Genomic DNA, 24,419 nt, shown 5'->3' with positions numbered 1-24,419 from the left:
GAGGTGGGAGAGAAAGGCGAGAGTGTGTCAGGGAACAGAGTAAGAGTGGGGGGGACTGGGGTGCAAGAAAAGGAAAGGATGAGGAGATAACGTCTGAAACGGAAAGAGACCGAGTGAGTGTGAGTGTCACTTGTTACCACTCGAGCACTGCCATTTGTCAATAGCGGCACAAAAGAGCTCGGCCTTGGGCTTCACTCGCATCTGTCTCCCGCTGTGGAAGCTAATGGTGGCTGCATCTGAAGCCAACAAATAACGGCTGCATATTGGCACAGGAAGAGGGATGAACAATGTGTGTAACAAAAGGCTAAATCATTTAACTCTCAGGACACCAAACAAATGAAAATGAATACTGTCTTTGATAAGCAACTTGCTCTCAGGTTCTCTGGATGGTGCCATGCTTCATCACATTAGCATAAGTCAGTGCATTGCAATGGATTTCTCTGAATGAAATGGCACAAAAATCAAAGAACTAAATTACCCCACAATACTGAAAGAGCAAAAATGTTTTAACCAGGTCAATGAACTTTATATGAGAATATCAAGCAGGTTTGGTCGAAAACATTAGCAATATCTTTAGCCATTTGGCATCTGCTGTTCAGTTAACAAACCACTACAGTCTTACCTTTGCATGTAGGGAGAGCCTTGTCCCATACGGGTTTCCCGTCAGTGCCAATGATGCAGGTGAGAGTAGCTGGACCCATGGTTGTGTAGCCAGAGTCACATTCATACGTGACTGTAGAGCCAAGTTTGTAATCCATTCCAAGTCGTGTTCCATTCATAATGTTTCCAGGGTCAAAGCATGCTTCCCTTGGCTTTTCTGAAAATCCAGAAAGTAATGAACAATCAGAATAAACAAACGAATAATCAGACTAATGGGATCAGGCACAAAGGCCAGTGGTGAGATGCATCAGGTAGAAATAATAATGATCACCACTGATTTTATAGCAAACTGCCCAGCCATGCATTCCTGCTTTTCTATGGCTATGCATTACAAATTAAATATTAAATTAAAGCTAGGATATGTGAATATCTCATGATTTGCTCTTCAGAAGTAAATGATTAGATAACAGTGTATACATTAGGGGTGTAACACAATGCCATCTGTATCTGTATTTAATTAGTGCTCCAAATATATATTCAAAACTGTACTGTGATTAAAACCAGAAGTGGGCATGGTCTACACTAGAATTTTTAAAATCTTTTTATTTTTTTTTTTTTTCTGTGAAAAACAGGGCTGCTGGAAAAAGAAGTCAGAATCAGAAATGCGAATCTATTTTACCTTTTGGCTAGTTTCCATCTTTTTTCAAAGCTTCATATTTGCACCTTTCAAACTCTGCATGAAAATAAAAACCTTACGTGTCTTTTTTTTTTTCATCCTGCAGGATCCCAGTCTTGATGCATACACCTAGTCTGAAGCTTTCTTTAAAATTGCAACTCTGTGTCGTGCTCGTATACAATGCAGGGTAACAATGAGATGAACTGTCGTTTATAAGCATTTTTAATTGTCAAATTCTGCATAAGTGATTTCTAAATTCTGAACGATTTGTTCATAGTTATTAATGATATATTAATGAAAGTTTAACCATGTATCTCTATGTTTTCATGTGCTATGTTCTTATGTATCCTTGAGATCGCCTGTTTTACTCTGCTACTCTTATTAGTAGGTATTAGTGGAAACACAGTTGCTTTACTTATTTTAGCACCCATAATCTTCTTATAACAGTCTAGCAGTTGGTTTCAATCCATCAGTGGAAACCATTCTTAAACACTTGTGTATCTTTACTCCTATTGGAACTGAATTCTGCCTCATGTAATATGCACTGGATAAACACGCTTGCTAACAGAATGAATGCAAATGTTAATAAGCTGAACTGAAGGAGGGGAAGAAAGTCAGTTTCAGAGAAACAGAAAGAGAGAGAAAAGCATGTATGAAAAGACAAAAAGAAGAGGGAAGATGTGAAACGAGAAAACGAGAATTGGTTAATGGGGGGTAAAGGAAGGAAAGGGAGGAAGGTGAGAATGAGTCACCTGATCTTATTAAGAAATCATACGAATTTGAACAAGCAAGGTTGATCTGGTCTGATCTCATATTAAATGAAGTCGTAAGAAAAGGTATGAATGCTTTCAGGAAAACTAGCTTTAGGGTATAATACAGAAGAGCCAGCTGTAGACAATGCACCAGATCTCCAGACTCTAGGACAAGTACAGTTGTAGGAATGCTGTGGAGGTGGTACTTAGAGATGCTGCCAACAACATGACAGCTAACAGCCCACTTCTCCCTTGGCCTGCGGTTTAGGGAGCAGAGAAATTGGGAGGAGGCGGAAGATTATATCAGCCAAATTGCTAGAACGAACATCACAATCTCAATTACACTTTAAGTCTCATGCTTAAATGACAGATAAGGAATTATTAGTGCACCTGGAGTGTCAAAGTTTAGGAGACCATGCCAAAATGCATACATAGTTAGTACAAGTATGACTTTAAATTGCTAAGGAAAACCAAAATTTGAGTTTGAAATGTTGCCTTTTTGGTAAGCTTCCATAATTAATAGATGCTTTTTCTTTTTGTCCACAGCAAGAATAAATTGTGATTTGCATTGTGCTATTTTCACATGCATGTCTCTCCACCAATAACTCGGAAAATGATTCTGACTACTGGTGTGTGATGAGCAATAACAGATTAGAGATTGACTTTGTAGAAAAAAAAAACAGTGGTGAAGCAAAGACATGCATTAAATGGAAAAAAGTAGCAAGAGAGAGCTGTACTGTTCACCACCAAAAATGTCACATCACATCCATGGCATTATGGGTGAAAGAACACTTAGCTCTAACTTCAAAAGGACAAGTTATGCTAGGGTGTGGAAGAAGGTGGCCTGGTCTGATGCATCACGGGGGAAGAGATGGCACCAGGATGCACTATGGGAAGAAGGCAAGCCGGCAGAGGCAGCATGATGCTCTGGGTAATGGTCTGCTGGGAAATCCTGGGTCCTGGCATTCATGTGGCTGTTACGCTGACAAGTACCACCTACTTAAACACTGCTGCAGATCAACTAGACCCCTTCATGGCAACGGTATTCCCTAATGGCAGTGGCCTCTTTCAGCAGGATAATGTGCCCTTCCACACTGCAAATATTGTTCAAGAATGGTTTGAGGAACATGACTAAGTGTTCAAGGTGATGACTTGGCCTCCAAAATTTCCCAGCTCTCAATCAGATCAAGCATCTGTTGGATGTGCCAAACAAACAATTCCGATCCATGGAGGCCCCATCTCGCAACTTACACGACTTAAAGGATCTGCTGCTAATGTCTTGGTGCCAGATACCACAGCACACCTTCAGAGGTCTTGTGGAGTCCATGCCTCGACAGGTCAGAACTGTTTTTGTGGCACAAGGGTAAGCAGGTGGTTTTAATGTTATGGCTGATCAGTGTAGATGTCCTGAGTATGGCTGAATGACGCAATGCAACACCAAATGCTCACAACACCATTTTATGCCAAAGTGCAAACATCTTCCCCTTTGCCTGATGTGTGCAAATCAACCCTGCATGCCAGGGTCACACTTCAGGCTTGCTGCTAAAGGAGGAGGCGGGTTTCTGTTTGCTGGGGAGCCTTTAGATTTCTGCACCCAAATTCTGTGTTTTATTGCTCATAAGGGAACTGCCTGTCTCACACAAATCCTAGACAGGGGGAATCATGCCCTCAGACTCCTGATAAGCATCTGAGTACCCCTTATCCACCATGTGGGGTAGGCCTATACAGCACCCCCTCATCTCTAAAGAGTCTTATGGAGCAAGCCCCTGAAAAGCAGGCAACAAGATGCTTTAGCGCCATCACTTATTGCGTGGAGACTACATCAGATTAGTGGCTCCTGATGACAAGGTCATAAGAATACAAACTGCAGTTCCACTGCACACCCCACCCTTGTGTTCTTTAAATGTCTGGGAAAACCTTGATTTACACTACTGCTTCACTAGTGGTCCAAACACCCTGTTGGATTCTTCCCCAAGCAGATACTGCTGTCTAAATGGACAGTGAGATTTGGCACCCCTAGGCAGGTCACCTGTGTCTGTGGCTTTGGCCCCTCAAGCTGAATTGCCAACTGAGGACTTACCAGTTCAGGAACCACTCTCTAACACACGAGCCATATATGCAAATGGATGACATCATGGACGGCATCTCTCTGGGGTCACATTACTTTGATGAGGTGCCTACATCTGCAACAAGCCCCTAGGAGTCCACTATGTCTGCCCCTTGAGCTGGAGTGTCTTTGTCAGCTTTGGTGTCCAGGTGGACTACCCAGCAGTGAAGAGAGCCATGCTGGGGGCAAGAGCTGACTGTGCACCAAGGAACTGACTGTGGAGAATGGGACCATCCATTTGCCCTTGCTTGGTTCCTCGATTCTTGCAGGCGGAGCCTGAGGCATGACTCAGACAAGCCAGAGAAGTTGGTTGAACAACTAGGGCTAGAGCAGTTTTTTGACTTCCGGCTACACAACAGAGTGGGTCCAATTCCACCAGCCCAACTCACTGGCAGATGGATTTTGGGTATCCAACAGAGAGGTGGCTGAAGGGATGAAGATGAATTTTGGTATACTGGGGGCAAGTGCTCAGTGCCTCACCCCACCAAAAACCTCCCAGCCTTCTCCCAGAGTCTCTTTCTCGTCTCCCCTGTCTTTCCTAGGGTTCATTGGAATTCCACATTTTATAATCAAACAGCTATGAACCTTGTTGGTGAGCTTAAAATGGGAATAATCATCAAACATGAACTGCATTGGTTTTCATTTGAATAGCCCATTCAAATCTTGTTTCTTTAAATGTGTTTACAGTGCCACAGAGAACATACACTGTTCCTAGCATGATTTTATTTGGAGCCCTCAAGAAAATTTCAAATGCAACACAGGCCAGGTTTCAATCTTACAGATATTTTTCCTTAGGAATGAGTGCCAATGTAATTTTATCCTTTAAAATAACTGTAGTCATTTCAATGGGAAGACACAGTTTTCCTAAATTAAAAATCCACAATGTGCTGTCTACATTGAATTGCTTTGACATTTGATAAATACATCCTTTAAACAAAACATGATTTGCCCCATAGGAAGATTACTAGGTATTCAAGTAGAAAGGTTAATACTATTAGAAAATGGATTCATAATATTTGGCTTAATACACAGCTTTGAAACCACTTAACAGCATTCCTGCTAATGACAAAATGGCTGTTATTCTGTCAAACACTTAATATGCTATTTAACAGATGCAAGACAGTTTCACTTCAATGTGATGTAAATCACATGACAAAATTGCAAATATTATTTTATGTGGTGTTAATATTAGCATCTCAAGTATATAAAATGCAATGAGGCTTGGACTTTTAAGGCTGCCTATAAACTCTATGTCTTTTCCCTTTGCACGTGTCCTCTTTCCTTAATGACTGTAAAACTAAATGGAAGAGACAGTTACAATAGAATGGGTAATATCTTCCACAGACACAAAATGTCATATCCTGCGTTGCACATGACAATACTGTCAATAATGTGAGGTCGTACAGAATAAGAAATTATTGGTATTAATAAGATGCTCACTGCTACTCTACAACAGTATTACAAATTACAATCTAAAACCTTCTGTCCCTACTGTACTATCATTTTTACAGGGGGGTACTGAGAACATTTCTGCTTTCAGTGCAATAAAATAAAATAGGTGCTGTCATTATTATTTTTATTCTATGCAAACGCCTTCTCTTTTTTATGTAAAGTCAGAGTCTACCTATAAGACTTAAAACCTATAATATCAACTCTCAGGTTTTGACATAAGCCTTTCGTAAACTTTACACCGTAAAATAATATGCAATACATGCTGTAATATGCTATAAAGCCCCTATCTAGGTACAAGATTGAGCTAGCTATACAATATATGGCCAAATGTTTGTGGACAGCTGATCATCACACTCATATGTGCTTGCTGAACAAGCTCCATTCCAAACCACTGGCATTAATATGGATTTGGCCTCCACTCTTCTGGTAGTGCTCTGCACTAGATTTTTGAACACGGCTGTGGGGATTTGCCACAAGCTTGGGCACTGATGTCAGGTGAGTTCATCCCAGTTCATCCCAAAGGTGTTCAGTGGCGTTGAGGTCAGGGCTTTGTGCAGGCCACTCGAGTACTTCCACACCAACCTTGGCAAACCATGTCTTTATGGAGCTGCACTGTCATGCTGGAACAGGTTGGGTCGTCACTCCTTCATTCCAGTGAAGGGAAATCTTAATGCTACTGCATACAAAGACATTCTAGACAATTCTGTGCTTCATCTTTGTGGGAAAAGTTTGGGGAAGGCACACATATGGGTGTAATGGTCAGATGTCCACATACGTTTGGCCATATAGTCTATGTTCGCCTGATCACTCTTTGAAAGGGTTTATCCAAGCTGAGCTGTAATAATAATCATACAATGTATAGCAATGTTGTACATACCTTTGTACTCAATGGCAAAGCCGGACATTCCAAGCGAGGCGTCACTACGGAATGCCAAGAAGAGGCTGTTTCCACTGCTCTCAATGCGCTCGGGAGCCTGACTTCCCTGAAGACTGCTAATCAGACGACCGTTAGAGTCCTCACCCTCGTAGATGTGCAGAAAGTCATAGCTGGGCTCCATGTTGAAGCTGCACAATGAGAAATAGACACCTGAATGATGACAGGCAACATCTTTGTCATATGTTCATGTTTTATATTAACACAATGAATACAGAGACAACTGTCGGGCGATTTAAGGCCATTTTCCATCAATATTTTGTCAGTATATACTGAAATTCTGATTATTATTATTATAGATTGTAAGAGATTAAACTGTTTGAGGCAGGTTTTATTCTTTTCATTAAGAGCTAACAGTCAAATTCTTTAATTAACTGTATTGAACATATATTACATAGAAATCTCAAGTCATTACTTATGTCTTGATACAACAAGGAGAAGGCAAGAATGGTGGACATGATTCTATTGCCCCAGGCATTAATGGATGCCATTACACACAACAACATAACACCACCTTGCCCTGTGCCCATCTGCTGGCCTCAGACTTAGCAGTATCCAGCCGGGAGTGAGCGCATTACCTTTTGAAAATTAGAGCAATGACAAAGTCTGGGTTGACTTTTATTCGCCAGTCGCACTCCTTTCCTGGTGGGTAGGGCTGAGGATAGTTTGGTGATAGAATTACTCCAGCAGGTCCTGTCACATTGCCTCCACAGGTAGCTATCACAACAAGGAGAGCAAAAGTTAGAGCTTTAATGTGAGGCTTCAAGGGACACACACGCACGTACGCACACACACACACACACACACACACACACACAAAAGATGAGCAATGTTTACAGAATTGATTATGCACTGATTGCTCGAGGTTCATTATCAAGTGGATAATAACACTAAATAACAGGTGAAGGACTCTCAAAAAGTAAAAAAAAAGGGCAACAATCGATAAAACCAGGTGCTGTGACTTATCAAGATGACTTAATGATGCTTGATACAATTATCTGGAAGTATATGTAAATGTCACTTCAAGATCTTGAAAGTAATAATTAATGCATCAAATGCAGTGACCTAAGCAATACTTGCAGGCTGTGAGTCACTACCGACGAAAAACAACCCTGATGACAAGTGGTAAAATTTCTTAGGCTTTCTGAAATGCACACTGCACACTGAAATGTCTAAGTAGCTAGACATTTTAATGCAGTGACATGGCAACTGCATTGGATAATACTCAGAATTTCAATAAATGGACTCCATGCTGCATTTATCTTCTCAAAGTATGTTACACAATAGTCCTCAACTCACCCAACAGCACCAAACAATTAGTGTAAAGTGAGTAGGCAATACACTGTAATTTAGAAAACAATAAACTAGCTAGCAGCATGACTCTGCGCTGAAGCTGTGCACACAGGGATATTACATCTGTTTTAAAATTCCTACGAAGTGGTCCAGATGCAAGAGGAAACAATTCGTGACATCAAAGGCCACCTATTTTCGGCAATAGTCATGAACAGTCGGACAGAAAATGGAGATAATGGAAAACATTCACTGAACTTACCTATGCATGTCGGGGGGTCGGGCTGCCAGAAGAAGCGGTTGTTGAGCTGAACGCAGGTAATCTCAGACACTCCCTGAACCTGGTAGCCTGGATCACACTGAAAGGAAATTGTATCTCCTGGCTCTCTGCTGTCCCCGTAGCGAGTGCCATTTTGGGGGATGCCTGGGTCGTTGCAGGTGGTGGCTGTTGTAGCTGAAGTAATAAGGATAAATTTTGGATTATTTGAAAATCACTGTGGTGTACTTCAGAGACAGAAAACTAGAGTGACAGACTGAAATAAAGTTTTTTTATTCATGGCAAGAGAGCCTCTCTCCTCTCTAAATATGCCATACTTTGAGCCTCACAAGACAGCGTCCATATGATCTCTGCTGCATTTCTAAAGTGAAGCAAACCTCCCACCTCTCCATCTCTCCAACTATGTCATATTTCTTGTGCAGTGTTTGTTCTAAAGCGAGAGCAAAGAAACTACAGAGAGAATATCAGATCATGCAAACCACAAGAGTGATGAAACAGGGGGAGAGAAAGCAGCAGAATGGAGCTAAGAGAGAGTAGGAGTTGCTCACTGGAGAACTGGATGGAGAAGCCAGATTTGCTGATGAAGTAGTCACTGTCGAACTGGAGCGTGAGGATATTGAAGGTGCTGTGCGTGTCCTCGGGTAAGAGTGAGCCACTCCACTCTTTCAGCAGGATGCCATTCTCAGCTGGGCCGTCCCACACTTTCAGGATGTCATGATCCACTTCCGTGTCAAAGACGATGAAGTGAAGGCTACACACACGAACACACAAGTTTCAGAGCAAGAGTGTCTGATCAGCCTGACGAAGCTGATCTTAGATTTAGTTAGCTATGGCCAGTTATATATAACAAACTGTATTATAGTTTTGTTGAATTCTGCTGAACCATAACACCATAGAATGGTGCTTCTAATAGTGTTCCTAATTATGCTTCTGAAAAATAAGGATATAACCTCTATCTGTAATTTTATCTAACTATAATAGTACAAAAAAAACTTACTGTACATTCACACTAGCAGTGACAAGTCACTCATATTGCAGTTGCTGCTTGCGTGAGTGCACTGTCTAGTATTTTTTTTTGTTCCAATGAGAAGCACTTGTAGCTAGAGATAGCTTCTAAAGCCATCTCTGCTACTTCCTTCCAAGCATTATTTTTCCTCATAATGTCTATAATCATTTAATGAGACGTTGTATAAGACAGGATAAGACAAAACCTTGGCTATATGTTCATTCTTCCAATTTTGTACATCAAACAGTAAATGGGAACTAAATGCAGGTAGGTACTAAAGTTGTGAGTTAGTTGTTTGGATTTGGTGCTTCACAGCGTCATACCTAATTTGCATAGAGTTGAGAAAATATCGGTTCAAATGTCGTTTGTGTTGTTGTCACTTTGCTGAAACCATGGCTTCATGTTGTTCATGTGCACAGAAAAATAATGGTCGTCTGTCACTTTGTCACTTGCTAGTGTGAACGTAGGTTTGGAAATTTCGATCAGACTGTGTAAATTAGTTACAGTACTAGTTACTCACACTTCAAGAGCAGACCTGAGTAGGATAATTTATAATTTAACAACTCCTTAATCTAAGAGATTAAACACTCTGTAAGATTAAACACACAAGCTGACTTCATGCAGGATGTTTCATTGTATTATAGAAAATGCAATTATTTCAAATATGTTCTGGGCCCCCCTTCATAGCATTAACTCAGCATTAGAAAGCAAGTATTTTTTTTTTTACATTTATGAGCTTGCATACCACCATATGAATATCCCTCAGCTATCCAATTTCATTCTGCAAATCACAGCTCTGATTATTTATATCGAACAGGGCCAGGGTTTATTCTCACATCAACTACAGTAATGTTGGCGGAATGAAAACACAGCCGACAAACCATTCATCAGCAGTAGTCACAACAACGCTAACTGGTCCTTAGGGAGGCGTGGGTGGACTTCTTTGTACTTTGTTCACAGTCACGTGATCACATTCAGAGAGGCCTGTATTACAAGATCACCTTAGAAGATTCCCAATGTGAAAAGGGATGAAGCGCTTGCAACACTCTTGTCAAATCACCACTTTGCTACAATTGCTTTTTTAAATTGAATCAATGTTCTGCCCTTTTTCAAACGTCTAATTGGATTATCTTTGCTTGTGTTCAGTGTTCTGTTTTTTTTCCCCTGACTCTTACGATAATGGACTTGAAAGAACAGATGCCAGTCGGCAATAGGCCTCTTAGCAGGGAGCCAATGCAATCACCATGCCATGTTATGAGTTGCGTGGGAATTACATGGGAATTAACAGGGGTGCAGTAAAAAAAAAAAAAAAAAAAAAAAAAAAAAAAAAAAAACGCACATCCTGCTTGCAGGAGAGTAATTCATGACTCATGGATGTGAATTGCTTTACCTGATGGTTTTCCCCGTATCAGCCTCAATGGACCAAGTGCAATGAAGGTTGTTGTCATATGGTGCAGGGTAGCCAGGAGACAGGATGCGGCCAGATGTGGCACCGCTGATGTGTCCTCCACACTCCGCTAGACAAGCGAAAGCAAAGAACCATTTCTGCAAATGAACTGCTTTTTTTCAGATTCCACATGACAAACTATTAGTTCTTAATCCCCTAATCCCTGTCCACTGAACCCCAATGTTCTATGTTGTTGGTTTATATCTTCTCTTAAGACTTGCAATCCTTGTGAGGCATTCAGAATTTACTTGCTGGGTTGAATCAGGGGTGATAACCCAATTAATGTAACCCAAACATGAATGTATACAGGTCCCCAAAGCCGAGACTACATATCACTGAGATTAACCATTCTGGAACACGTCAAATGACCAGATAACTATCTGAATATCTAGATTCAATTTATTATGCTTTGATGATGTGTCTGTTGGTCCTGATAACATATTACATGTACATGGTTCTACCTAGCACCCTTCAGTTTGTCCCTCTGGGCAGAATGCTTAAAGGTTCTATGCAGAAATCTACATCAGATGTGTTTTCCTTTTAGGAAGCTAAGAGCCCTTAACTGTCCAAGGAAACATTGAAGAACCCTTATTTTTCCTAAGAGTGTACATCACAATCTCTTCTGGAAGGAAAGGGGAAGGAAAAGGAAGGGAACTGGCCTTACTATGCTGACTAATTCAAACAAAGGAACACAATGAACGCTCTGGGCAATACCATCTATTTTCCACGCCAAGCACCTGCTGTATATCACATTCAAGCCATTTTAATTAGGGAACTGGGATTAGGGCAATGTGGAACAGCACCATGTGTCTCTTTTCACTTGTTCGAAGACTGCTGGGCTGGTTTAAGGTAGTACTTGTAGAAGATTGTTGATTCTGAATTAAGAGAAATCTGAAAAAAGAGCAACTTTTTGTTTGTTGCATGCAAATGCACTGAATATTCTCTCATGGACACACACTATAAGGCAATTAGCCTTTACATATTTCTGTACTGGAACTATAATGGAGGGTGTACACAGATCTATGTGTATTTCAAAAAACAAGGCACAGCGGCTAAATTTATTCATTTAACAAAGTCCTAGGTCGATCTTTAGTAACACCGCAATGGAGTCAAGAATCATCCCATTATAGCATATATAGATTATTCACTTAAATTTTATACTTTAAGAGCTAATATTTTCCTTCATCTGGAAATATAACATCCATTACAGGAGACACTGTTTTCAACCTGCTCATCAAGGACCAATGATCTTTAACAAATAAAAATAGCTATTTGTCTACCAAATTAATTGATAGTGATCTAATGATTTTGGCAGGTTTGCACAAGCGTTACTGCTAAAATGAATCAATGAATGATTTCTGATACATTCGATCTTTTTAAATTGATTTCCTCTTAAAGTGGCACTTTCCTAAATGCTGACAACAGATTAATGGATTAATTATAACTGACGGATATGCTTCTAGAAGCAACAGTGCTAAATGTACTGATTTACTAATCGGCAATCTTTATATTATCTAAAAATTCAATTCAGTTTTATTTCTATAGTGCTTTTAACAGTAGACATTATCATAAAGCAGCTTAACATTAATCTGGATGTAGATTTAGATCCCTAATGAGTAAGCTAGAGGCAACAGAAAACTCCCTGAGACAACATGAGGAAGAAACCTTAAGCGGAACCAGACTCAAAAGGGAACTCTTCTGGGTGACACTGGATATTGGGATTAGAAAGCATTACAGTATACAGTCATTTGGAGAGAAGGCAACCAGTAGTGTGTAAGAAAGGATATTCAGTATGAGCAGATTGTGAATAAGCATCCTTTGATGAGCACAGAACAGTCTTTATGATTATATCAGCAGTTCTTAGAAGGGTCAGGACAAGAGCCTGGACATTTCTCCTCCATGCCAGGGGGGGTCGTGCTTACCACGCAACCTTTAACAGTCACTCACGAATAACTTCCTGGTTTTAGCAGACGTAAATGGTTCTTGTATATTTACAGATGAAAAGTTATACTATGTTTAGGGCCAAGGGAAGGATTTACAGCTTTCTATGAAAGGACTGGCATGCTTTCTTAGGATGCATTACTATCTCGCACCCAGTGTTCCCAGGATAGGCTCGGGATCCACAGCAACCTTGACCAGAATAAAGCGGTTATTGAAGATGAAAGAATGAATATAATTAAAATATATAGTTATAATATAATTATAATGGTTTATCATCATAAAGGTATTGTTATGGTAAGTTACAGCTGCAACATTCTTTTTTATGACTTCACTAAAATGAAATTGCAATGAGGAGAACTATAAATTTGCAAGAGATCTGGTTGCCACATGGTCTCAATTCATTAAAATGTTTATGAGACAACAGTTAAGGTTATGGTTAGTAGTAGAATTAATAGTCACAGTTTATTTACAAATTCCTTTACATGAAATGTAACAAAACTATTCATGCTTGTTAGTACTCCACCGGGTTGTTTTTCCACACATGATGAGATGCTGCAGTGACCTCACCGATGCATGATGGCAGCGGTTTGTCCCAAACACGTCTGTCCCCGCTCAGGCAGGTCAGTGTGCTGCTGCCATGCAGTGTGTAACCAGGATTACAGCTGTACAGAACAAACGTGTTGGCAAAATGACCGTCGTCCTGGATCTTGTAGCCGTAGTTAGGAGTGCCTGGCTCTTCACATTTCACAAGGTCAAAGCCTGGCAAAGGGGGCAGAACAAGAAAAAAGCTTATTAGAATGAAACCAAGGCTGGACGAGGTTGGTTTTTTGCTGAATTACAGTATGCTGATCGGATATTTAAAGAGTCTTTCACATCACCATAGCAACCAGAATAAAACAGGTTTTTTTTTTTTTTTTTTTTTTACAGAATCTATGATACAGAATAGGAGGACATGTGAAATAGTATCCACATACATGGCATTTAAAGAGAATGTGAAGACTGCACAAACCCTTGATAGTTCAATAGCTAACTCAACATGAACATGATGACTGGAATTGGACAGAAATAGCTAGAAATTCTATACCTGAACATTTCCATCTCAAGACCTGTTGCTTGACTTATATAAATATAGATCCAGAAATAGCTGTCATGTTCATGCAAGATAATGAAGTTAACTACTAGTTTATAAATCAGAAGTTACAGTACAGGGCAGTGGTAGCTCAGCGGGTAAAACTCTGGGCTACCAATCAGAAGGTTGATGAGTTCAACCCCTGGTACTGCCAAGCTGCCACTGCTGGGCCTTCTCTGCTCCAGGGGTGATTTCACAGGCACTTTAACTAGCATTATTTACTGCACAAGTCAACATAAACATACCATGATCTTCAGAATTAATAAACCATAAGCAATGTTAACAAAGTAACAATCCTGGTTAACACATGTATTCATTGACATTTGTTTGAATGTTAAATGAACACATCTGAAGTGACTAATGTTTATTCAATCAATGAAAAAAAACAACCCATAACCTACTGAAATCTGGTCTCCAGATGTACATATTGGAAACTGCTATTCATCCTCACTTCTAATTTTTGCCAGTTAACAACCACAAACATGTTCATTAAAGTGTTGGATCATATTAGTCATTATGGGCTTAATTTTTTCTAATTGATGGGACAAACTTTATTTTGTGCAGCTGTTGATTATTTTGCTTATTTGGTTTATTATGGTATATGTGGTATTAATGCTAATGGTTAGCATTTGTTCATGTTAACTAATGTATTAAATGATTTATGTTAAGGGAGCCTTAATGGAAAGTGTTACCTAGTTCACTACCGGTCACAATGAGATGTGTGTGGAATAATGAGCATACTGCAAACTCACTTCACAGTTCCATACTTGCTGATCATATTTAATGTGCTTAACTGACAGCTCCTTTCACTCTTTGTGAATGTCCATGCACAGGGATATTGTTCTGCACACTCATTTTGCAGGTTGTCACTCTCTCTATTAAATATGAGAGAAATGTTGCTTTTTTTCTTCCATGTCAGTGAACCAAAATGCCAAAAAAGAAAAAAAAAAATCTGTACTTTCAAAATCAACCCACAGTAGGGAGAGACTGATTTTTGCTTAATAATGACAAAGGTTGTTCAGTAAAAATAGCACCTGCCCACCACAGTTGCTGTTGCACCCCAGAGCAGGCCGTTTTGAATTAATATTGGTACAACATATGCTCCTGTGAAAGATCATCTTTTATCTGTTCATTTGCCCTGTAGATGTGGAACACATTTTATCTCCCATGTTCTAACTGCATGCTAAAGCACTTCCATGGGTCTCGTAAAAGCAGACGACCTGGAACAAAGCATGTGTTCAATTATCCCGCTGCTTCACAGAAACAGTGGACATGTACAAAAATGGTTATTTCATCGCTATTACTTCTTTATTACTGTAGTGTAACCATTATTTTTTAAATATTAATTCCATGAACAGTACAGCATAATCTGTATTATATCACAGTGCTGCTGAATTTTAGAATCTGAAAGGTATGGATTAATTTTTCAGCAGTTCTGGGTGTAATTCAAAGTACGTGTTTTTTACTAGTAAATGTGGCATGTGCAAAATTTTGGACACCTTTCTAGATGTAAAGTCTCAGAACTTTATGCCAATAACCACTAACCAATTAGAACTTGTTAGGCAGGTCAAGAATAGTCATTACGAAAAACACAGAGCATAATAAGTTTTCTAACTCTTCAGACTTTGTGGTAACACACAACCACCATGGGCTCCTTTAAGCAGCTGACTGAGGATCTAAAAATGAAGCTAATTGATGCTTACAGCAGAAAAAGGCTATAAAAAACATATCAAAGCACTTCCAGCTCACAATTTCCACTGTCCAAAATGTCATTAAGAAATAAACTGTGGAAGTCAAGGCAAGATCTTACTTGGGATCTCATCACAAAAGTGAATATCTGACTTAGAATCACAACCACCAAAAGGTATGTTTGGAGAATTGTTTGCAGCAACATTTGATGGTGGTGGATCTATTCTGCTTTGCAGTTGTGTGGCAGCCAGAGGCAAAGGAAACATTGCACAGGTAGGTTTGAAGAATGGATTCCAGTAAATGTCAACAAATTCTGGAAGCAAAGCAGTCAGTCACAGAAACTGAAGCTAAAAAAAAGTAGGCTTCCACAACAGGACAGTTATCCGAAACATCCCTTAAAATCCACTATGAACTACTTCACAAAATGCAAGCTGAAGCTTTTAGAATGGCTCTCACAGTCCCGACTTCAATCAAATGATCATTATCACTGAACATCAACATCAAAATATACAGGTAGATTTTAAACATGCTGTGCATGCAAGACAGCCGAAGAATATGGTAAATGGTCTCAACTTACATAGCGCCCTTCTTCACCTTAGCGGTTCTACAAAACGCTTTACACTGTTTCTCGTTCACCCATTCACACACACACTCACACACCAATGGCAGCAGAGCTGCCATGCAAGAGGGGGCCAGGGATCGAACCGCCAACCTTGTGATTAGTGGAGAGCCAAGGTGGTATCTCTGAACTAAAAGCATTCTGCAAGGAAGAGTGGGTGAAAATTCATTAAACAAGAACTGAAAGACTCCTATCGGGCTACAAAAAGTATTTGCAAGCTGTGATATCTGCCAAAGGGGTTGTTACTAAACACTTAGTATGGTGTCCAAACTTTTGCACATGCCACAATTACTTCTTTTTTTTTTCTATTTTTTAAGTTCATCAAATATAAAGCATTAATATTTGCAGAAAATGTTATTTTTTAAAAAATAGTTCACTGCAGAGGTTGTGTTTATTTCTTTTCACTTCAAAAATCAACAAAATATATAATTTGGCCAGGGGTACCCAAATTCTTGCATACGACCATATGGTGAAGAGGTCTGTAAGTAGAAGTTTATTTAACATTTATGTTAGGAGTCTCCACTGTCAGCACTTTGTAATGGAAAACAGTAAGTTTTCCGCCATGGGAAAGTCTTTGCGCTTTCCAGTCTCTCAGTAACTTTTTTTTTTTTTTTTGTATTATTAACTTCAACAGATAGAAAAAGAGAGAGTCTGGAACTAACTTGTCTTGTGGATGTTCCACAATATTAAGTGTAACTGTAAATGGCTAAAAAAGTGTCATGTATTAATAAAGCAATCTTTGGCAAATCACTCTGGTATAAGAGGAATAAAACACATCATGCTGTTACGTCAAACTACCCCATAATGGATTCTTTTCCTATAACAGCACATCCTGAAGGGTTCTATTCCTTATATATCAAACTATTAGTTATATAATAGCAGCAACTGTAAATGGTCAGATAGTAATTATTCATTTTCACACTAGGTTATGGTTTCTGAACTAAATCAATCAAAAAGTGTAGCTCAACAGTATAATAAGTAAATATTGCATCGTATTTGTCAACCGAGACTAAAGTCCTTAGTAAAACGTGTTTAACCTCCCGCCATGTCTAAACAAGTGCATGCTGATAAAGACACAGCTACTCGGAAATTACTCACTAGTGTATATCAGCTTGAAGCCTTTGCTGGTTCCTGTCCCATTACTATTGAACTCAATCCACAGATGGTTGGAGGTACTGTTGACAATGATGTTGGACATTTCACTTCGTGTAAAATTGCCCAGCAGTCTTGATGAACTGTCATGACCATCATAAATCTGTAAACAAAGAGGGACACATGAGAAGCATGGACACACTGGATCTCTGCCAATAAAGCTTTTTTATTTTTTTTGTTCTCTGCCAAAAAAGCTTTTTTGTTTTTCAAAATTTCCCCAAAGAAAATGTTGGAATTTTGGAACGTGTGTGTTGACTTCTGTAATTGTTTTTGGATATTACAAGCATATTGAGACAGTAGGCCCCATATGGGAGATGACAACAGCAGCATGGAAGGAAATATTAAAGGTCATAAATCAATGTCAAGCCGCATTTTTCTCCATTTTCTGCCACAGAAGACGTGATTTTAACCCCTAACACACTATATCCTGAGTCTCAAGTGCTGTATTGGTCAAGTGAGCTGCCAGAATGTGTAGGAATTCAATTCTCTGCCTGGATGGAACGAAAGATTTTTCTAGCACAGATCTTCCCATCCAATCAGCAAAAACACTGGCAGAGTTATTCATGCAACCCAAATTAACCGCAGAATCATTTGAACAAAATGGGGTTTGTCACAATGATAAGTATTGTATCAAATGCAATGGGAACAGAGATAATAAGGCTATAATGTCTTTACGGAAATAGTTTCTAGGATTCACGAAAATACCACAGGCAGAAGACTATAATAAAGATTTGAGTGTATCTGAATGCGACAAAAACTTATATAAGCTTATATGCTTACTCTGCGGCTTAATTAGTGGCCACAGTGCTCTTCAGGGATCTCCACTCTCATCGGAAGCTATGTGCGCCTTGAGCGCTGTATCTTAAATGAATCTATGAATTGTTAATGTCTTCACTTAGTCACATGTATGGCTGCCTTGTGGATTACAAGCTCTTTCATGTTAGCTGTGCGGCAAATAGCAGAGGATGATGCAACGGTGAAACTGCTGCATAAATGAGTGCTGAAAGTGCACAAATGATTTTTAAAATCACATTCAATTGGTGGACTTATTCTATTAAGTCCTCTTTAACCCTCATTTTCTATTTATCTTTTAGCAGAGATGTGTATGGGACTTTTTGTTAAATCCCACTCCTGCCGTTCCCACAGATATTATTTTTCTTTTGTACCTACCTGCAATATTTTCTAACGAATTTAAACAAACGAGTAATTTAAACCAACATGACCCTGATCAGAATAAAGCAGTTACTGAAGATGAATGAAGGAAAGCAGTAAATGGGTGATGCAGCACCACCACAGAAGCACCTTTTATGCTCTCATGTTAATGAATATGGCCTTTAACTCCTGTGATTTTGTTGGATCCCACTCCCAATGCATGCCTCCACCTTGTACACGCTGCATTCATTTTCATGCAGTAACAGTATAAATAATATTGATGCAAAACAAATTCCTGCTCCATGCTTGTAAAAGATCCTGTTAGTACATTTATGCACAAACTTAAATACAAATTAAGAAATTGCAACTAAAATCAACTTTAAAAAAAAAAGCAAGTTCCAGCTATCTTTTCTTACTTTTATCTCACCTTGCTACTCTCAAGTCAGAAAGAACAAATGTAACCTGACCCAAGAATGGTGGAGCTTTAAGCAGAAGAGACACACCTGCAGGAAGTCTCCATCACGTAGTTGGAAGTTGCTGGCCATGAGCTGGATCCCCTTGCCGTTATCAGTGTGGATGCGGTAAATGCACTCGTGGTTGTTGTCATAGTTAGCTGGGTAGTTAGGGGACAGAAGAACTCCTTCACTGCCTACAGAGGAGGCGCCACACTCAGCTGGGCAAAACCCCATGGGCACAGTGTAGAAATGATAAGAGAAAGAAAGAGGATGATAGTTGAGGAGGGTTGAGGTGCAAGACTATGCCACATGAATTAGACCGGGAACAGTAGGGAGCAGAAAATGATCACTTCCCTTCCCTCACACAATACCTCAATGTTCCAGTGTCATCGGTGTGAAAGTCCCTAACTTCCGCTTTAGTAGTGGCTCTCATGGCTAAAAGTGGTGCTCACGTGAAATAATTAAGCCAGCAGCACCCTGACAGCTGTTGCTCTGCTCTGCTTTGTCACTTTGATGGATCACAACTTCAAACTTAGGAGGAATGCTAATTAATGCAGGGCTTTATGTGTTAGTTAGGTATTGGTCACAAAAGCCCAGGGCTACACTAGAATGAAATGTCCTTGCAGTTAATATTCTGCTCTTGTAGGCTGTAGTATATGAGCAGATGTTGCCTAGATTCTTGCGGTGAGTACCTTCTATCCAACTTTTTAAGAGTAGTTATACTGATTTTGAAGAGAATTTGCTATAATAGCTGATTTGATCTTCTATTGGATAAAAAAAATAAATTAAATAAGAAAAAAAAAAAAAAACTACCGATTTGCTGTTATCTAAGAGACCTGTATGAAAGTGGGAAAAGTAGCACAACATTGATTTTTTTTCCCTGCTTCCCAGTATGTAAAGAGGCATAGAGGCAATATATAAATCTCAATAATTCAAGACTAATGATTCCTGTAGTCATTGCACCAATTAGGAGTAACCGTTGGGTTTTGTACATCCCCCTACATACACCATACACACACACAGCTCTTAAATGATTGACTACAGTAATAATCTGATGTAAAAGCCTTACACAATAGCCATTGATCATTCAGTCAGCACTTTTAGACTTTCTGTCCAAAATGCCGTTAAAAAAGAATGAGCAACTGAGATGATTTCACATTGCCATGCTTAATTTGTCAAGTTCCGCTGCAAATAAATTTAATAAAAATGAGAGATTCATGATTGCATTCATTGATGAGATTCAAATCCTTACCAAGTTGATCTCACCTACACAGCGTTGCAGAAAGGTTATTCAACACGCTCTAGATAAGGGCTTCTGGATCAAAATTACAAATGTTTGAGTTCTTTTGTAATTGTCTATGCAAATCATTCAGCTTTGTAAAGGTGCTTTATTATATATGTATAAAAAGTAGTAGTAGTAGGATTAATAAAAGTACTACCTACCCACACACCTGGGCAGGGCTGCACTCCAGACACGCCGGCCTCCTCCCAGACACGTGATCTTGCTCTCGCCTTCTAGCCGGTAGCCCGCGAAGCAGGTGAACACCAATGAGTCACCTACACCGAACTGGAAACCCACCCTCCTGCTGTAGGCTGGCACACCAGGATCATCACATGGCTCCAGATCATACTCTGGAAATGTAGGACATCCCATTAAAATTAATACAACAACATAGGGATGTGATGCCAAACTCATATGATGATGTACCAAAATGCTCTTAAGTCTTATTTTTAAAAAGATTCAATCAGATTTCCCAAACAGTATGCTTGTGAATCAGTATAATGTGACTCAGATGGCAAGATATACAGAAAACTGTGATATTTTATTGATTTACTTTTCTTAATGTTCCTCCTATATTCCAAAGTAAATGCAGTTCTCCCAAAACAAAGTCAAATGTACGATTCCATATAAAATATTTTTTTGAATCCTCGCATGCTTTCGAGAAACAGAACACAGTTCACAGCAAGTGCTTTCATTTGTCAGGAATCCAATAAAATAAGTTCATTCTGGCACTGATACCTGAGAAAGTGATGTTGAAGCCCTCGTAAGACATGGAGAAGTCAGAGATGAAGCGAATCTGGGCGCTGAAGTTTCCAAACAGGCCGGCTTTGATGGAGGGAGGCAGGACGGAGCCTGTGAGTCGAGCGACAGGTTCATTGAGACTACCATCCTCCATGATGAGCAAGTAATCGTGTGAGTCCTCCAGGTGGAATGTGTGAAAAACCAGCTGTACCCCTGCAGAGTTGCAGATGAGATTAAATCCCTCTATGCCAGGGATGCTTGCTTTTGTCAGTGGGTGCACAAAAGCAGCAATAACAAAAAATACCATATTGCCTCTGAAGGCAGGCCAAGTAATAAAATGGAGAGGAATAATCAAGATCATGTAAGGCAATATTTACATCTGGTATTAACAGCGTCTTGATCAGATCACAAGAACCCAGGTGAGACTTCACTTCACAACTGACCACTTCACTGACCACCTTGTGACTAAAGAGCACTGGCAAAAGCTACATTACATCACTTCAAAAACAGCCTCAACACTACTAGGCTAATATCAAAAATCAAATGGATCTGCTTTATAAGGAACACCTACACAACTGTGCAGTTTCAGTGAGCCTATGCCCATTGTAGTCTCTGATTCCTGTTCCTGATGTGGTCTCCTGCTCCTGTTGCCTATCTGCCTCAAGGTTCTACATGCTGTGCGTTGTGAGATGCTTTTCTGCTCACCACAGTTGTAAAGAGTGGTTATTTGAGTTACCAAAGCCTTTTCCCCTATATTTTCATATTTTCTCCTATTTTGACGCTTAATGTGAACATTAACTGAAGCTCTTGACCTGTATCTGCATGATTTTATGCATTGTGCTGCTGCCACATGATTGCCTGACTAGATAATCACATAAACGAGCAGCTATACAGGGATTCCTAAGAAAGTGGATGGTGAGTGTATAGATATATCTATTTCCTGATTAGATGGTTAGGTGCTTGGATTGGTTAATGAAAGCTTTACATGTACTATTAAGGGCAGACTGTGGCATTTTGTGCAGCCCAGCTAAACACATTCTGTGTGCTTTATTTGTCAGTCACACAAAAAGAAAATGTTCACATACGCTAATGAATTAATGAACATTACCAGTGCAGGGAGTGTTTAACATTCAATGTTAAAACTTGTGTGTTTTTTGGTTTTGTTTTGTTTTATATCAATCTCTCATTATTTTAGAGACATGTCTCATTAAGCTGTAGAAAAGCTGTAACATTCCCTACAGTCTCTATGTCACATCTAGTTTCGCCACTGCTCTCTGCCCCAATCACAATCCATCCTGCTCACACTTCACTATACTACACTCAACAGCTTTATCATAACTTTCCAATGTATAATGCCTATAACACCATTTGGCTGAATACACACAGACACCTATGGCTTGAGATTTTCATTAGTACCTTGATTCCCTGTGAAAACGCATGTTAATATGAGTTGTAAAGGGGGCCTAAAAGATGTTACCAAGAGTAATTTGCTATTAAACATGGCAAAGAGGGTCTAAATGTATCTAAAATTATCATTCATTTCAATTCTTTCTGTTCTTCGAACTGTAGAAGTATTCACTTCTTGTCTTACCTTTGCCATGAGAGACCTCTATGGTCCACGTGCAGTTCAGAGAGTTTGGGTAGAAATCCGGAAAACCAGGAGAGAGGATAGTTCCAGTTTTCCCATGGACATAACCACCACACAAAGCTGAAACAAAGGGGTTAAAGCGCACATATGGTGTTTGATTATTGAAGTTCCAGGCTTGATTTGTGTACAGCTTTATTCGTAATAAAGGGCTCCCCCTCAATCTCCTAACACCTGGAGTATGGTCTGCGACACCGACGCTGCAGCTTCCTTCGGTAATTATTCGTGTGCATCCTTGTATATCAATTTAGTTTTCTTGCTAACAATAACAGCATGCAATACAATGATGATACAATGACCACCTTGTAAGATTGGATTTGATTAGTATTCCAAATGTGGAAAAAAATTACCCAAAGAAATTGCGACTTAAAAAAAAAGAGTCTAGAAGGATTAGATATGGAAATCTAGGTCAGACTCGGTAAACTATATCCCTTGATGCCAAGAATCTAATATGCACTTTATAAATTCCATAAACAAACTTTAAACTCCTTCCTCAAATTACTTGTAGAGAAAATGGTGGTGACAATGTGGGGGGAAAAAGCTTTTCTAAATGAAAAGTATTTAACAAACTGGAAAGCTGATGTAGAACTAAGCTCAAAATTCTGTCTCATTTCTGGATTTTAATAGAACAAAACTGAGCCATTTTGCTTGTTAGGCCATAACATTTACAGTAAAACACAGGCTATGTAATGTATGACACAGGCTAGGTAAATGGATATGGAAATAGCACCGCTTTTTATAAACCAAGGTATGGAGTGTGCAGCTCTCCTATAGTAATGCTAGTGATTAAATGAAGCTTGCGTTGTGAGCATATTATCATATATGCCCTGGGCCACAAGGAAAGCTTAATCTACACGTACGGTTCTTTCACTCTGAGACAAATAAGGTACAAGTAATGGCACAGCACCTGTCTACAGCACACAGGCTAGGAGCTCATTCATCATTTACTAGCAAAGTAACACACTGTCAATCAGTGCGTTCTGTAAGAAACCCTATGATATTAGCTTGAGGCAAAATGTTCAAAAGTTTAAAATCATTGCTCAAAGGGTTTGAGTCGGTGTTTTCAATGAAATAAATTCTATTTTGTTGCAGATACATGCATATTACAGATGTAACCAAACACAAATACATTATTCGGATTGAACAGAGAAGGTGTTCTAGAAGAATACAAATACAGATGCGAAAAGTACGGATCTGGGGACTATGATCCCGCAGGACGAAACAAAAACAGTCATTTCGAGCACGAGGTCTTTACTTTCATGTGCTGCTTGAAAGCGATGCTCGCAGGCAGGTTTGCCAGGTTTCTGCGAAATTCCCACCCCAACTTTATTTCAAAAACCACACAAAAAGACTTGAAACTAGCCCACAACTTTAAGCAGTGGACAGGCACTTTCTCACTCTTTACATGCGAAAAAGTTCACTGTGGTGCGCATACATTTCTGATGCACTCCATGAAGATAGTGCATGAACTCCATGAACTGTGCAATATACAACATATTTCTGCTGGGGTCTCCAAAAAAGAACCATTTAATTCATTACAAAAGATTAACTTGTACACCCATTACACTACATCTATTGTTCTCTACTGTTATAAAAAGAAAAATCTTCTCAGAAAAACATGGTCATTATAATGAAACCCTGCGTGTCTAGGAAACTTTAAAGAGATCTGATAAAATAATAGGTGACTATTGTTGTCAAGTATAAACAATCCTGATTTTGGAAAGACACTGTTGTTTTGAAACATAGTTAGCTTGCTTACTCAGTCACATTGGACAGAAGATAGAAAGCCTGCTGGTTCAGGACATTTTGACATGTTTTTGAAGAAAAAACACAAAGAAGAAAAATAAAAACCCTAAATAGCGTCTCCAATTCATATCTGTATTTGTTTAAAACACATTACCTCTTCATTCCTAATGATGCATTTTAGTGTTGGTTACATCCTTAATAGGTACAGGGTATCCTGCACCCTGTAATGCTGAAGCTCATTTTTTCACCCTTTTATTTATTTTATATACATTTAAAAAAATTATATATCTGTTAAAAAAAAAAAAATTTAAAAAAATGTAGTGCGAT

The 24,419-nt window shown here is 39.3% G+C and overlaps 1 protein-coding gene across 3 annotated transcripts in view; it reads right to left on the bottom strand.

The window, feature by feature from the left end:
• Nucleotides 1-24,419, bottom strand: part of csmd1a (CUB and Sushi multiple domains 1a) — a 359,856-nt gene that overhangs the window by 79,646 nt on the left and 255,791 nt on the right. For all 3 annotated transcript variants that reach the window (XM_053232461.1, XM_053232459.1, XM_053232460.1), the window contains exons 19-30: nt 22,293-22,409; nt 20,699-20,914; nt 20,122-20,310; nt 18,727-18,896; nt 17,018-17,174; nt 13,050-13,241; nt 10,485-10,611; nt 8,637-8,839; nt 8,074-8,265; nt 7,100-7,238; nt 6,465-6,652; nt 623-817 (exon numbers count right to left, since the gene is read on the bottom strand). In XM_053232461.1, coding sequence (XP_053088436.1) covers nt 623-817; nt 6,465-6,652; nt 7,100-7,238; nt 8,074-8,265; nt 8,637-8,839; nt 10,485-10,611; nt 13,050-13,241; nt 17,018-17,174; nt 18,727-18,896; nt 20,122-20,310; nt 20,699-20,914; nt 22,293-22,409 — 2,085 coding nt within the window. The remainder of the gene's footprint in view (nt 1-622; nt 818-6,464; nt 6,653-7,099; nt 7,239-8,073; nt 8,266-8,636; nt 8,840-10,484; nt 10,612-13,049; nt 13,242-17,017; nt 17,175-18,726; nt 18,897-20,121; nt 20,311-20,698; nt 20,915-22,292; nt 22,410-24,419) is intronic.

Source organism: Pangasianodon hypophthalmus, chromosome 3, assembly GCF_027358585.1.
Source record: "Pangasianodon hypophthalmus isolate fPanHyp1 chromosome 3, fPanHyp1.pri, whole genome shotgun sequence".
Taxonomy (NCBI): Eukaryota; Metazoa; Chordata; class Actinopteri; order Siluriformes; family Pangasiidae; genus Pangasianodon; species Pangasianodon hypophthalmus.
The sequence above is the reverse complement of the archived record's forward strand: the minus strand, read 5'-3'. Positions and strand labels throughout refer to the sequence as shown.